At 37.5% G+C, this 15,933-nt stretch overlaps 1 protein-coding gene across 1 annotated transcript in view; it reads left to right on the top strand.

Moving 5' to 3' along the window:
• Positions 1 to 15,933, top strand: part of LOC134658858 (mitogen-activated protein kinase kinase kinase kinase 5) — an 80,716-nt gene that overhangs the window by 46,982 nt on the left and 17,801 nt on the right. Inside the window, exons 10-15 of the mRNA XM_063514529.1 lie at positions 781 to 819; positions 4,430 to 5,274; positions 8,166 to 8,290; positions 12,262 to 12,343; positions 13,944 to 14,066; positions 14,824 to 14,958. Of these exons, the coding sequence (XP_063370599.1) occupies positions 781 to 819; positions 4,430 to 5,274; positions 8,166 to 8,290; positions 12,262 to 12,343; positions 13,944 to 14,066; positions 14,824 to 14,958 (1,349 nt within the window). The remainder of the gene's footprint in view (positions 1 to 780; positions 820 to 4,429; positions 5,275 to 8,165; positions 8,291 to 12,261; positions 12,344 to 13,943; positions 14,067 to 14,823; positions 14,959 to 15,933) is intronic.

The following is a 15,933-nucleotide window of genomic DNA, read 5'->3' on the forward strand; positions in this document are numbered from 1 at the left end:
GATTTCTATGTTTGGCTTTCCGTTATGTATTTAATGTACATTATTGTGAAAAATGAAATTTGAGCGAGGTAAGGTTTGGAGTGTGTAAAGCGTGGAAAGTAAGTTTTTGACGAATTTGCAGTTGAAAAGTGTTTTTTTATTGTTTTGTGTTAGTATATGGTCTGAAGTTATGCTCTTTTCCTATTGAATTATTTCCATTGTAGTTGCATGGAACGCAACTACAAAAAAACTACCATCATTCAATCAACCTATTTCACTATTAAGATATTTTGGCAGTTCTTGTATGAAATAATGACTGTCTCAAGATAGTTCACAATTTTAGATATCAGTTGCTTTAGTAAAGGCAATTGGTAAAAACCTTCCCTGTAGGATAAAATAATGCATGAATGTATAGCAACTGCTCTATTTCGTGAATTCAATCAATATTTAATTGTCTTATTTTTTGTGATTAACTTTCTAACTTCAAATAGGCGATAATCTTGTAATTCAAACAATTTTATACAAAATTATCAGTCGTCGTAAGTCAATAGGCTAGGGGAGGGCAATTTGATAGCCTAGAAGGGGGCATAGGGCATTTTTAAATCTCTTTGACGATTTTTGCCTTATAAATGACGATGTCTGACTCCGTTAGTATGGAATAAAAGCTGCATTTTGAGGTTAGAAAACTGCTGAAAAAAATCTAGTTCTTTTTGAACAGTTCAAGAAGACTTCAGGCCATATCCTGCCCAGGTATATTCGCGCAAGTGTGCACACCTCTGTATGTCGTCTCGTTTGTTTTAGGAGCCTCTTGCAATATATAGACGAAGAATTAATGCTCAGGTAAACCGGACACCCGCATGTTCCGCATGTACCTATGTGTGTAGTGTATAGCTGTTCGGAAAAAAAACAACAATAAAACTCACATGAAACTCTAACATGTTGAAACATTTAAAACTGGTCATTCATGAAATCTTGTAACTTGTAATACAAGTGGAATGTAAGTCCCTGACAGTTTCTGTTAAAGTCTATGCGGAAAGAGTAGAGTCGTAGAATGTATTGGATCCCATACATTTTACGACTCTTCTCTTTCCGCACAGACTATATAAAGGGACTTCCACTTGTATTACAAGTTACAAGCTTTTGATAAACAGAGCACTGGAGTTACTACTCACGACTCGTGCTATTTTTTAGCATTAGAAATAAGGTAAACAATCTTGACGTGTCTTTTTATTGAAGAACACGTTTTAAAAAGAAATAATGGCTAATATGTAACAATTATGAATCTAATACGAACATTTATATTCTTCCGCTTTCATAAGTAATAATTACTGATTTTTAAAAAGCGTTTTTCAATTAAAAGACGTGTCAAGATCGCTTACCTTCTTTCTAATGCTAAAAAAAAACGAACTATAGTAGGAAATTAGACAAAAATTTCGGGAGTGACTGGTTTTTTTTAATATATTAACGATATTTCAGTTTTATTTTTTTCGGAGTTACTACGTTTTTGCTGCCCGCTGTTATTTAATGCTTTTGGATTTTAATACTGTTCATATGTCCGGCGTGACGTTGTTGCATTTTTTATTTGTTTTAGTTTTGCTCAAAAATAAGTTGTATTCTTTTGAAAATAATCCCTTTAAAATTATAACTTTAACTGCTACGAGTATTTAATAGTGTTTGATATGATTTTGGCTTAAATGGTAATACTTAAAACATAGACTAGGAATCCTCTAGACGTAGTTTAGAGCAATTATTTCATGAAACCGATGCTGCCAAAAATACGGGGGTGCGGGGGGACGAGGTGAGCGAATCCCTTACCGTGATTGGTCCGTTCAAAGACACGGACCAATCACGGCACGGGATTCTGACACTGACTCGAAGATGAGTAAAACTACCGTATATAGTGGCAGAGGGGGTAGCGTTACTATGCTCAGTCTAGACTTCTAGAGGATGTCTGTGACTTAAGAATTCCGTGGGATGCTATATTTATTTTCTTTGAATTCTTTGATAGTAAAAAATAATAATTACGGCCGTTTTTTATATTTTTAGGTTTTAAATTTTACGTTATTATCAAATCGATAATTATCAGGCATAAAAATCACGATAATTATCAAGATAACTATCATTGATAATTATCCATTCGAACCCTGGTTTTTAATGTCGCTCCGCTGGCTGCGGCAGATCTCAACATCAGTGTGTGCATCGCTTTACTAGTTGAATTCTTAACAGAATAAATTTAACAGTGGAAAAAATACTGTCTTGGGTGAGACTTGAACCATAGAAAAATATAGTAAGACAAGAGTGCTCCATACATCAGTTATACTATTAATTTCAGTGTCTACATCTAGCATCGAGTAGCGGAACTATCAGTACTGCTACTTGACAATAGATTAGTTCCGATGCTAGATGCTAATAGTCTTTTTGGTACTAAAACTGATGTATGGAGTGATCAATCTATGTATTTTTTTCTCTATGCTTGAACTCACGGCCTCAGGATCCATTCAGAAGCCGTGAGTTCAAGTCTCACCCAAGACAGTATTTTTTCCACTTTTAAATGTATTCTAAGCTTAATAGCATCGTTCGCAGACGTTTCTGCTTGTTATAAATTAAAATTAGTTGAACTCTGGTATAAATTAGTACTTTCCGGACAGCTATCTATGGTATAATATTTGTAATATTTTATGATTTATGTGTTATAAGGATTTTATCTATGTAGTTTTAGAGCATTTTATAGAGGATTTGTATTTAGTCATAGTTAATAAATAATAAGAAATAATAACACACGCTGAACTTATTTGTTAATATTTTTATAAATACTTATATAAAATGTAGAAATAAATAATTACCTCAACATAAATCTAGCACATATTTAATTACACAAACGGGTCTACCGCGATATAGTTTCATTGTTTTTACCTTAAATTCCGACGTTTCAGCTGAGTTGCACCAGCTGTGGTCACGGAAAGACTGACGTCCCAGCAAATGTCAACGGGGATATTAATAAAAATGTTCGGGGTAGACGAAGAAATTGCAGCTACCCGTCAAAGTTTAATGTTTATTGTCCACGGCACGACACGCAACACTCATAGTATCCGCACACTGGTCCGAAGATACATCCGCTGGTTTCAACATTTGAATCACTGGTCCCCAAGTAGACGATAATTTGTACCCGTCCTCTCGATTGAAATTTTTAGGGTGTTTTTTAATTTCAATCGCCTCTCTCACGACCCGCGGATAATAGTGTCGCTCGTTGGAGAGGACTTTGGGTTTATGTAGCCCAATGAAATTATATCGCGGTAGACCCGTTTGTGTAATTAAATATGTGTACAAAACGCGAGAGTTTAAAGTGTTATATAAATCTAGCAATTAGAATATAAATAGACAGAAAGCACCTTTTTTAACACTACAGTTTTTTTATTTAAATAAAAATCTGTTTTTTTATTTAGCATTATATTTTAGTGCTTGCTTAGACGTATTGTCCAATAAAAATTAAGCACTAAATCCCAGAATGTATTAAAATATGCAAATTTTATCCGAAAATCCAGTGTCGTCCATTTTCAAAATTATCACAATTTTAAACCAAATGTTTTCATTGTTATCAACCACCAGCACCACTTGTTATTTAACACCAATAAATAAATGGGGCATTATCTATGAAAAGGGACCTTATTGCCGATGGCGCTTACGCCGCTCAGCGTCGCGCGGCGTTGTATTTATATCGGAGCATCGTTAATAATGGCGTAAGCGCCATCGACAATAAGGTCCCTTTTCATGGATAACGTCACAAATGAAATGCTTGTTGAATAAATTGTGTCTAACAGCACAGGCCCAAGCTTTAAATTAACCGCACTGCTGCCCCAAGCTTTAAAGCTAAAGTAACGACGCTGAGCACGAAGAATGTCGTACATTGACCCGCCATCTGTTATCTCTAACACATGCGCATAATTATATTACTGTCCCGCTCGCACAGTGGCAGTGATCGCCAGCATCATGGGCGGGACAGCAATATACAGAATTACAGATGTAGTTAATAATCATTGAACATCGTATTTTCACGGAAACGCACGAAACTGTTATGCTATTTCAGTCAGTCTTAGTACAAAAAGTACTGAGGTTGACTGAATTAGCATGACAAACACTACGTCAGTCAACCTCATAAAATACGATGGCAAAGGATTATGCAGATATGCACTACATCTGTAATTTCTCGCATGCGATCGAGTTAGGAATTGGTAGGTTGTACGGTCGAAAGTATTAATTTATGACCCATTTCGTACCTTGTCACAGTGACAATCAACATAAAAGTCGCTCGAGACCTCGTACTATTGTCACTGTGACACGGTACACAATGGGTCATAAATTAAAACTTTCGAATGTACGAAATTCTACGTGCTTATCGTCCTCACTTTACCATAAAATTCTACCAACATGGTAACTTTGGTAATTTTGACAGGGCAACACTACCGATGACAGCGGACACGGCAGCCATGTCGCAAGCGGCCGGCCTGTCCGTACACGACCAACACCTCTCTCAATGTATCCAGCTAAAACAAAACTTCCTAAACAATTCTACCACAAACATATACCAGAATCTAGCTTCCAACTATCAAACTCCGATAAACGCTTCCAGGGTATCCATAGACGATCCATTATGCAGACGAATGGGCGAAACTGATATAATGTTCGCGGACCAACCGGGCAGCGAATCCATAGTTGAATCACCACAGATAAGAAATAGCAACTGCGAATGTGGTCTATGCCCCAAACCGGAACCTAGAGACAATAACACTTTAAGCGACTTACAGAGATCTGTCGCATCTAAATGCTCATGCGACGCTTGTAACTCAAACGCAGACATATTAAGCTATTACAGAAACTGTTCCAATCACAACTCCGACTCTGGTATAGTTTACTGTGATACTTGTAAGAAGCAAAAGATATCTATATCTAACTTTAAAGCGCTACAGATAGCTAATAGACTCCAAATAGCGGATAAAGTCGAAAATGGGTCGACATCAGACGATGATCTATGTCGAAAGATCGATATTAGTATGACGAATGATACTCAAGAACACAGGAAGCGGCATAATAGGCATAATTCTGAATCTACAGGTATAGATCTAAGTCAGTTCTGTCAGTGTGAGTTGGAGAGTAAAAGAAAGACGTCCTCTGTGGATGAGATATTCAAGATGGCGGAGGGGGATGTGAAACAGGAAGTGTTGGAAGAGGACAAATATAGCCAGAGGCAGAGGAGTCTGTCAGACAGCCAGAGGGATAAAGCCAAGGTGGAGACGAAAGGTGAGTTTAAAAATTTAGGTTATTAATTTATTTTTTCTACTCCCGTACTTTTATTTGTCATTTAAAGGATCGTGCACACACCTTTAAAACCCTACCTTATAGTTGTCAAGACAAGTATTTAGTCTATTCCCCAAAAAAGATTTTGCGCATACACGCAGTATCTTTCTGGCGATTTTACGATACTTCGTGTAATGACCACTTAAAAAATATTGAATGAAATACAGTGTTGCCAACCTTATTTTAAATGTCATCTTCTGACAAATAAGTGAACCATAGACATGTTTTTTTTAAATTTCATTCACACTTTCATTCTTTTCCCGCCCGTACCCTCCATTTTTGCTACCTTTTGAATTAAAAATATTTGTTAAATTTACAATTTTATTTAAAAGTACCTAAGTGCTTGGTCGTAGAAAAAGTATTGTATGCAACGTTGTTTAACTGATTCAAAAAATACTCGTGGCGTCTTTATTAACAATTTTCGGCTTCTCCTCAAATTGTTACTCACGCCACTCGCCTTTTTTGACCTCTCTTAAACAACGGTTGCATAAAATACTATTTCAGCTGGTAGAGGCTCTCTAGATTGTTCAAAAACTAATGTTAATGTTGTATTTTGTCATGTTCATTTGTGGTAATGTTATTTGGTGCAAATTTTGAGTTGGTTTTTTGTGTCGCCTGGTAGAATTTACGTTTAACGCATTCATTGCCACCCAGGCAAACAAGACATTCGCGTCAGGACACAAAAATGTCGTCATATAAAGCTGTAGTACCACGATCCCGACTATCGGGTCGGCCGGCCTGGGAATGAAATCATAAAATACCCGATAGTCGGGTTTTGTGCCATGTGTTATATGATTTTGAATGATAAATATTTCAAACAATAAATTCTATTTAAAAGTTTCGTCGGAATCAGCAAGTATAAGACTAGTTTTAGGAGTACACACTAGACTAGACACGTTTATCGTAGCAAGCGTTTTCATATTCGGTCGTTTATTAAATCTGTGTAGAATTAGAATTACAATAAATAAATATTATAGGACATTATTACATAGATTGACTAAGTCCTGTCTAAGTCCCACAGTAAACTCAAGAAGGTTCGTGTTGTGGGTACTCACACAACGATGTATATAATATACAAATACTTAAATACATAGAAAACAACCATGACTCAGAAACAAATATCTGTGCTCATCACACAAATAAATGCCCCTACTGGGATTCGAACCCAGGACCGCGGCTTAACAGGCACCACGCACTAGGCCAGACCGGTCGTCAAAACGCAATCACGCGCGTCAACGCGGTCTCTCGTATTATCATAGCAATTTGACGTATACAGGGGCACGCCTATACTTTGTCGCTCGCTAAGTCTGTGCGAATAGGGATGATGACACATGTTGAATTTTATAACAAAATCTAGTAAAATAGATAGCAAACGAGCAATTTATCGCAATAATGTGGATATTAAAATAAAATATTGAAAAATTACAAAAATACAGGACCAGAAAGTTTCAAAATTTAAGTTTTTTTTAACTTTCAAAAACGATAAAAGTAAGGGTACCATTCGATTCCTTACATTTCATCCAATAAATAGTAGTTTATGCAACAGTGATATAATAAGGGTCTTTTTTTACAAAACTCGACTACGTCTCGTTTTGTAACTTCGACCCTTGAATTTTAAGAACCAATTATGAGCTGTTGCATACATTACTTTTTCTATGACAGCTGCAGCAAAAAAAAAAAAAAAAAAGTTATTATTAAAAAAAAGAGATTATTAAAAAAAAAGAGTTATTATTTAAAAAAAATTGAGTTATTATTAAAAAAAAAAAGGAGTTATTATTGTAAATGAAAACATACCTCTTTCAATCAAGATGATCGGAACTTGTATCTTTAAAAAAAATAAAGCAGTTGTATTATACTCATAAGATGACTGCTAGCAGTCACGGCCTCTTGCCGTTTTGTATAGGGCGGGCGTTTCGCGAGTGAAGTGCGACTGTCGGACTTCGACTACCATTACTGACTTTTGTGTTACTTTAATGCAATGGGTCCCATATAGACATTTGATCCTAAAAACAAACCCGATCGATTGATACCATAAAAAAAATTGTCATGTAGCCTATTACATAATTAGTAGAGATGCACCGGATATCCGGTTACTATCCGGTAATCCGGCCTATCCGGCCGTTATTTTAGTATCCGGCCGGATACCGGATAGTAAAATTAACACATTTTGGGGTAAAAACTGGAATCTAAAAAACAGTCACGGTCATAATGCTAACGACACAGTAGATAGAAATGAATACGTAACCAATGTCACACAATACACTTATTTGTTTACACAAAAATACGCGCGCGCACTTGTAACTATAAACGAACTTACTACGTAATTTTTATTTATTTATTTATTTACATAAGGAGATCCAACAGCTAACTAAATGACAATGGAATCTTAAATAGATATATAGAGCCAATTACAGGAACTCACAAATAGATATGTAATAAAAACATATACTTAAGTAACACGCATCACATACACACACACACACATTGCAAACATGAAAGAGATAAGACTCAATCCAAAACTAAACAGAACTAACAACATTCACTTACATAAACCAAACCTTCTACCGGTGACAGGACACCAATATTGTAAAAACTACGAACAAAATAACTCGTTACGATCCTAGAAATGTGTCCGCGCGAACGTTCACTACGAAACAGGTCGAAACCTGCACGACGCGCACCTGCTAAACTCAAAATATAGGCGGCCGGATACCGGATATTCGGCCAGTGTCTAGGCCGGATATCCGGTATCCGGCCAAACAACTATCCGTTGCATCTCTAATAATTAGCGCTTTCCTATTGGACGGTCTCCTGTAATAAGGTCTACATTTCAGGTCTGGACACGCCTCCGGTGCCGCCGCGGCGCGCCCGGGCGCGGCGCGCGCACACGCCGCCGCGCCCCGCGCCCAACGGCCTCCCGCCCACGCCCAAGGTCCACATGGGCGCATGCTTCTCCAAGGTGACACACACACACACACACATACACACACACACACACACGCACACACACACACACACGCGCACACACACACACACACACTTGTAATGCCGGAACCACACTTCGCTATGCGTTATTTGTTATGCGCGTTATTCGGCCGCATACAACGAAGTGCACACACACACACACACACACACTTGTAATGCCGGAACCACAATTCGCTATGCGTTATTTGTTATGCGCGTTATTCGGCCGCATACGACGAAGTGCACACACACACACACACACACACACACGCACACACACTTGTAATGCCGGAACCACACTTCGCTATGCGTTATTTGTTATGCGCGTTATTCGGCCGCATACGACGAAGTGCACACACACACGCACACACACACACACACACACACACACACACTTGTAATGCCGGAACCACACTTCGCTATGCGTTATTTGTTATGCGCGTTATTCGGCCGCATACGACGAAGTGCGCACACACACACACACACACACACACACACGCACGCGCACACACACACTTGTAATGCCGGAACTACACTTCGCTATGCGCTATTTGTTATGCGCGTTATTCGGCCGCATACGACGAAGTGTGGACGGTTCATTCGTCTATATTTGCTATATTTGCCCGCATAACGCATAAGCGCGAATAGCAAATATATCCATCCACCTGTCGGTTTTTGACACACTTCAAAGGACACGAATAAGCCGAATATGCGTCTCGACTGCCCACACTTCGTTCACTCATTCACTCGCTTACGCTTTTCAAAGTCAAAACGCACCACATATGTTTGGCACACCGGCACCAAGTTTGGCACACCGGCACGAAGTGTGGATGCCGTGTTTGTTGTTCGCTCACATAACAAATATTTGAGCGAATACAGCGTAGTCGCATAACAAATAACGCATAGCGAAGTGTGGTTCCGGCATAATATTCATAATCGACTCATCATTGGTCTGAAGCGGGCATTACATTATACAATTTGCAGAGCGCTAGCTCAGTTAGCGCACTAATTTAGCATAGTGTAAAGGCAGCTAGCCAGTTAGTGACCCGATCTAGTGCGATCGCATGTGCTCTGCCGCACTAGCGCTAACTAGCGCACTAGAACGCATAGTGTAAATGGTTTTAGCGCGCTTAGCGCTTACTGTGCAAGGTCAGTTGTCGGCACGCCACCGACGCACTCGAACGTATGGATGTTTTATTCATTGTATTTCGGTTCAAAATGACGCAGTCGCAGACTAGGGAAAAGGAAGTACCGCTAAACATGATTGAACTTTACAAAAACATGCCATTTTTATGGGATAAAAAACATAAAGATTACAATTAAAAAAATTTATTCGTGAAAATTGAACTACACAACAGTGTTAAAACAATGCCAACTTTTTGATGTTTTGATGGTGCCATGATATACTAGCTCTGTTCGGTAGATGCGGTTCGATTCGAACGATGATCACTGCCGAAATGAAAATAACTAACTAGCGTCGCTAGCTTGTGTAGTGTAATGAACAAGCTCTTTTTTATCTCGCCTAGCGACACTTAATTAGCGCTCTGCAAATTGTAAAATGTAATGCCCGCTTTGGCGTCTATTGCAGACGATTTATGGTGTAAAACCGTCTCATTACACCGCCTGGAACGGTATTAAGGAAAGGCAGGCCTAGCACCTGCATGACTGTCTTACTTAAGCTTTGGATTCCTCCGAAAACGGTGCCGTCATATTACGGCCGCTATATAGCGTTGACTGACGACACTAGAACGTTGTCTATGTAAACAAGATGGCGCGGTTTCCTAGACGGCGTTACGTTACGTTGATTGTCAACGTAACGTAAGATGACGGCCGTCATGACCTTGTCGATAGTTTCGTGAACGTTTTATTAGATAGCGGTGACGCCATTTTGAATAAATGACACGAGATTTGAATAAATGATTCCGTACTACGATTATTTTCCTCTTCTGATGATATTTCATCCTCCAAGTAAATTATAGATGATCAAGCAAATCTTGTCAGTAGGAAAAGGCGCGAAATTCAAATTTTCTATAGGACGTTATCCCATCGCGCCTACATTTTTCAAATTTGCCGCTTTGACCTTGGTGGATGACGGTGTGTTATGACGCCGTGGTACTTTCCACATGTCGCCACCGTAAAGACGGCCGTCTTTTGCGGCCGCTATATGACGGCCGTCATATGACGGCACCGTTTTCGGAGGAATCCAAAGCTTTAAGGAAAGGCGAGCCGATACTCGCTTGATCGGGTCGCCACTTTCCCGAATGAAGGTTGAGAGAGGCGATGGCTGAGATACGCGTCATACTCGTGAACGGGTGCTGTTTGTGGAGACTGGTCTATTTAAGCTAACACGAGCTATTATATTTAGTAACTTTATTTTTGAGGATAATTACATGGATACACCTCATTCGGTTCTCGTATGCTATTTTGTTTTTACTATCATTTTCTTTAATTTAATGAATGTTTTAATTAGGTATACAGGATTTTGACTCTTGGAGACCCTATACATCTCTAAGGATAACTTGATTAACTACTATATATTGTAATCTTTTAGTTATGATGACACTTAGAGACATTTACATCTCTAAATAATTTTAGATTATAGTTTTTGTATCTTTGTGTTTTTTTTTTCATTCAATACTATTGTTATTGCGTTTTTTGTAATTCGACATTTAGAGGCTTTATACATCTCTATGTTAGTTTGATTTGATATTTACGGCTTAGTTGTATTTTATAATTATTGATGTGTTTTTTTTTTGCTGTATGTAAATTCCATATTGACGTGTAAAAGTGCCCTTGTGGCCTATTTGCTGAATATATGTTGATATTTGATATTTGATACGTGTCGTGGCAGGGCGGCTGCATGAATCTGCCGCTTATTTCAGGTTGGACCCTACTCGCCTAGTCGCATAATCGACTAATGTTACAATATAAGATAAACGTACTAGTGTTCGACATGCTAATGCCCAGTAGATGACACCCTGCTGTCACCTCTATTGACAATTACTTAAGTTTCAAAATGACATATACTGGGATCGCGTCGAACACCGTTACGTTTACCTTAAAGGGTTGTTAAACATACTCTTTTTCCATAGGAACGACAGGGAAATGAAATGACGCATACTTTTTCTCAATTTCAGCAGAAAATAGCACCAAATGTCGACAATATATATAGATCGAATACACATGTTTTGAATTATTCTCATTTATGCGTAACACTGACAATCCAACCTCTAGACTGAGCTTAGGCCAATTCTTTCATGAAACCGATGCTGCCAAAAATACGGGGGTGCGGGGGGACGAGGTGAGCGAATCCCGCGCCGTGATTGGTCCGTTCAAAGACACGGACCAATCACGGCACGGGATTGACTCGAAGATGGAGTAACGCTACCGTATGTGTGGCAGAGGGGGTAGCGCGACTATGCTATGTCTAGAGGTTGGATTGTCTGTGATGCGTAACATTAAAAATAAGGAATTGACTTCAAACCTTGTTCATGTGAATAATAACAGTCCTAGCGCTGGAAAAAATCGCTCTTTAGCAATAAACTCGCCTGTTGTCTACCATAGTTTATAATTTGTTCATGTTATTTTTCGTATTGGTGAGCATTAAAGAATATTTGTATTATAGTTCGTTTTTTTTAGCATTAGAAATAAGGTAAACAATCTTGATGTGTATTTTAATTGAAAAACACATTTTAAAAATAAGTTACGGCAAATATGTAACAATTATGAATCTAATACGATCTTTTACAGTCTTCTGCTTTCATAAGTAATAGTTATTGATTTTAAAAAAAGTGTTTTTTCAATTAAAAGACATGTCAAAATCGCTTACCTTCTTTCAACTTCTTTCTAATGCTAAAAAAACGAACTATAAATAAATAAATAAATCTGTGACGCGTCTTATTTTTGTAAAAATGAAATCTAAATAAATGAACGCAAGTAAGTAACTGAAATAAATGTATATTACAGGTGTTCAACGGTTGTCCGCTGAGGATAAACTGCACTGCCTCATGGATCAACCCGGACACCAGAGACCAACACATACTCATTGGTGAGTATACCGGCTCAATATTATCAGCGCGTCGCTAGTGCCCACGCCAGTTACTGGGATTAGTTGCCAAGCGGACCCCAGGCTCCCATGAGCCGTGGCGAAATGCAGGGACAACGCGAGGCAGATGATGATTATCGGCGCGTCGCTATTTATAACTTTTTTCTACTCCCGTACTTTTATTTGTCGTTTAAAGGGTCGTGCACACACCTTTAAAACCCTACCTTATAGTTGTCAAGACAAGTCTTTAGTCTATTCCCCAATAAAGAATTTGTGCATACACGCAGTATCTTTTTGGCGATTTTACGATACTTCGTGTAATGATCACTTAAAAAATATTGATTGAAATACAGTGTTGCCAACCTTATTTTAAATGTAATTTCTGACAAATAAGTGAACCATAGACATGTTTTTTTTTTATTTCATTCATTCATTCATTCTTTTCCCGCCCGTACCCTCCATTTTTGCTACTTCTTGAATTAAAAATATTTGTTAAATTTACAATTTTATTTCAAAGTAAGTGCTTGGTCATAGAAAAAGTATTGTATGCAACGTTGTTTAACTGAGTCAAAAAATACTCGTGGCGTCTTTATTAACAATTTTCGGCTTCGCCTCAAATTGTTACTCACGCCACTCGCCTTTTTTGACCTCTCTTAAACAACGGTTGCATAAAATACTATTAAACTTTTACTTAATTCTAAATTATTTGTTTCAATTAGAACTTGAAAGGCCCCCGCTCTGAGTCGTTCCTCGTGCAAAGGCTGTCCGTGGTGATCCAGCGTGGCAACGCTGCGAGCATTATGGGCACCTTTGCACCAGGAACGACATGAAGCGTTTTGTCTTTTTAAATTTATAATTGTAATTTTAATTAATTTGTTTGATTTATAAATTATCTATTACTTGAATTTTGTTAGGTATTATATATATATATATATATATATATATATATATATATATATATATATTTATAACTCCGTATACTTAAGACAAATAAAATCTAAGAAAAAAACGTGCCTCCGACAATCAAGAAAAGTTGATGCTAGAAAAGATGGCGCCATACCTTTGGCCTATACTCGTGTAGATGGCGACACCAACACCGTTTGATATTTAACAATTTTAACACATATCAATAAAAGAATATCAGGTCAAAGTCAAATGGCAACCCAAAAGTTTTAATCCTGTGTCGAAAGATGGCAGTACTGTGACTACAAAATTTACTTTGTCGATTCGCCTCTATACTACATTCTCTTTGGTAGTATGTAAAATTGATCAAGCTTGGCCGCTGTCACGAAAATCATATCTGAGAATTAAATAGTGACAATGCTCGACACAATGGGGTATTTGACTGTATTTAAAATAAATGATTTTACACCATGCAAGAGATAAAGCACCAGAAGATTATTAGAGAAACGTAGACAGCAGTTAATTTTAGACACAATATCTATTTTAAAAACCGTATAAAACTATCGTGACGTCACATGCAAGTAGTAGTAGTCAAATACCCTTTTTTTTTTTTTTTTTTTTTTTTTTTTTTTTTTTTTTTTTTTTTTTTTTTTTTTTTTTTTTTTTTACTCACATTTCTTGAAACTGTTTTGGTTTCCAGGTGCGGAGGAGGGTATATACACACTCAACCTGAACGAACTGCACGAGACCGCGATGGACCAGCTGTGCCCGCGGCGGACTATATGGCTACACGTCATACAGGACGTTTTAATGTCACTATCAGGTAATAACTTAATAAGTATAATACTTTTAGCGACCCGTTCCGCCTTCGTACAGGTTACACAAAAATTTTACAAAGTATACACGTTCCTCAAGGATCACTTTATTTATACATATGTGACCGCGTGAAAATCCGTTCAGCCGTTTTTGAGTTTATCGCCAACATACATACACACAAAAAGACTGGATTTTTATATATTGTTAAGAAAATTTTACAATATATTATTATACTTAATTATGTTCGGCTTTATTTGACTTGAAGGACCTAAAAATTTATTTATTATGTCAATATATGTATGTAAATAAAACAGTTTAACAGGTCAATTAAATATGATAAAGTTACGTGATTTACCCAAAACAATATCCACAAAAGTGTCATACTGTACCATTAAGTGCCATTTGTACATATGTAATTGTATATCTTTGTGTAATAAATTTTAAATAAATAAATAAATACTCATATGTTTTCCTCAATTTTAGTTAGTCCGAGAAGTTGTTTCCTAGTGGGTTTTAATACCGAACACTCATTTTCATTACATCTTTTGACGTGATAAAGTCTACGTCTTATAAATCGATGAACACCGGTAGCCTACACGAAAAAGTGTCACGTTGTGGACAGATCATGGTAACGTTGTGGACAGATCTCCATGGTAACGTTAAATAAAAGTATGCAATTTTTCATAATGTTTTCTTATGGCGTTATCACGCAAAATTATCGTCCGTAAACCGACTTTACAGGCAACCATTTTTTTTGTTTACAGGCAAAACGCCATCTCTGTATCGGCATGAGTTGCTTGCACTCATTGGTGCGCGGGGGAACAAATCATTGCGAGTCTTACCACCGCGTCTTCTGCCGCGACGATTCTCGCTAACTACACGCGTGCCCGACACTAGAGGTATAGTTTGTAGCTTTCTAATAGACCCCGAAGGCTAATCCTATTGTCTATTGTTAAGTAAAACCGCTCGTGCCACGTGCCACAACCACCTGCATAAAAAATCGGTACTTCGGTTACTGAGTGCCGGCGAGTCGAACGCTACAGAACCAGTCTAAAATGTGTTATGGAGATGCATAACAAAGGCGCGTTATCGGAGAGCGCACCTACACTGGTTTTTTGAGCGTTGGACTAGCCCGCGCTCAGGTGCCAAATAGAATAATTAGGACCCTTTTTTGCAGGTAAGTAGCACGTGCGGTTTTACTGAACAATAGACAATAGGATAAGCCTTCGGGCTCTACTAGAAAGCTACAAACTATACGTATCACATACTCATTATTTATGCATGCATAAAAATATAGCCACACTTCGTCAAAATAGTTATTTACGATACAAGTTCGGAAAAGAGAAAATTCGAAATGAGTGGCTATAAATTAAAACACGACCGAAAGGAGTTGCGAATTACCTATTCGCACGTGTATCGTACAACGTTTTACAGTACTGGTACTTTAAACTTTCGACATACGCACGGAAAGTGCTATTTCCCGCACTAGTTCGGGAAAGAAGCACCATATGTACTGTAAAAGTTATCTATTGCATGGACAAGTTTTAGGTCTAACGGTCTAAGTAGGTGTCATTGATACTGCCATATTTTGTGGTCTTCTTTAGTATTGTAGTCTAGTTAAAAAAAAAATTAGTGTTTTTATATAATATAATATACAAGATTATGCACATCACATTTTATTGTAGACATTTATGTGATTTCTCAAAATCTTTTTAAATATATTTTAATAATGATGACACATGTTGAATTTTATAACAAAATTTAGTAAAATAGATAGCAAACGAGCAATTTATCACAATAATGTGGATATTAAAATAAAATATTGAAAAATTACAAAAATACAGGACCTGAAAGTTTCAAAATTTAAGTTTTTT

The sequence above is a fragment of the Cydia amplana genome, chromosome 23 (assembly GCF_948474715.1).
Source record: "Cydia amplana chromosome 23, ilCydAmpl1.1, whole genome shotgun sequence".
NCBI lineage: Eukaryota > Metazoa > Arthropoda > Insecta > Lepidoptera > Tortricidae > Cydia > Cydia amplana.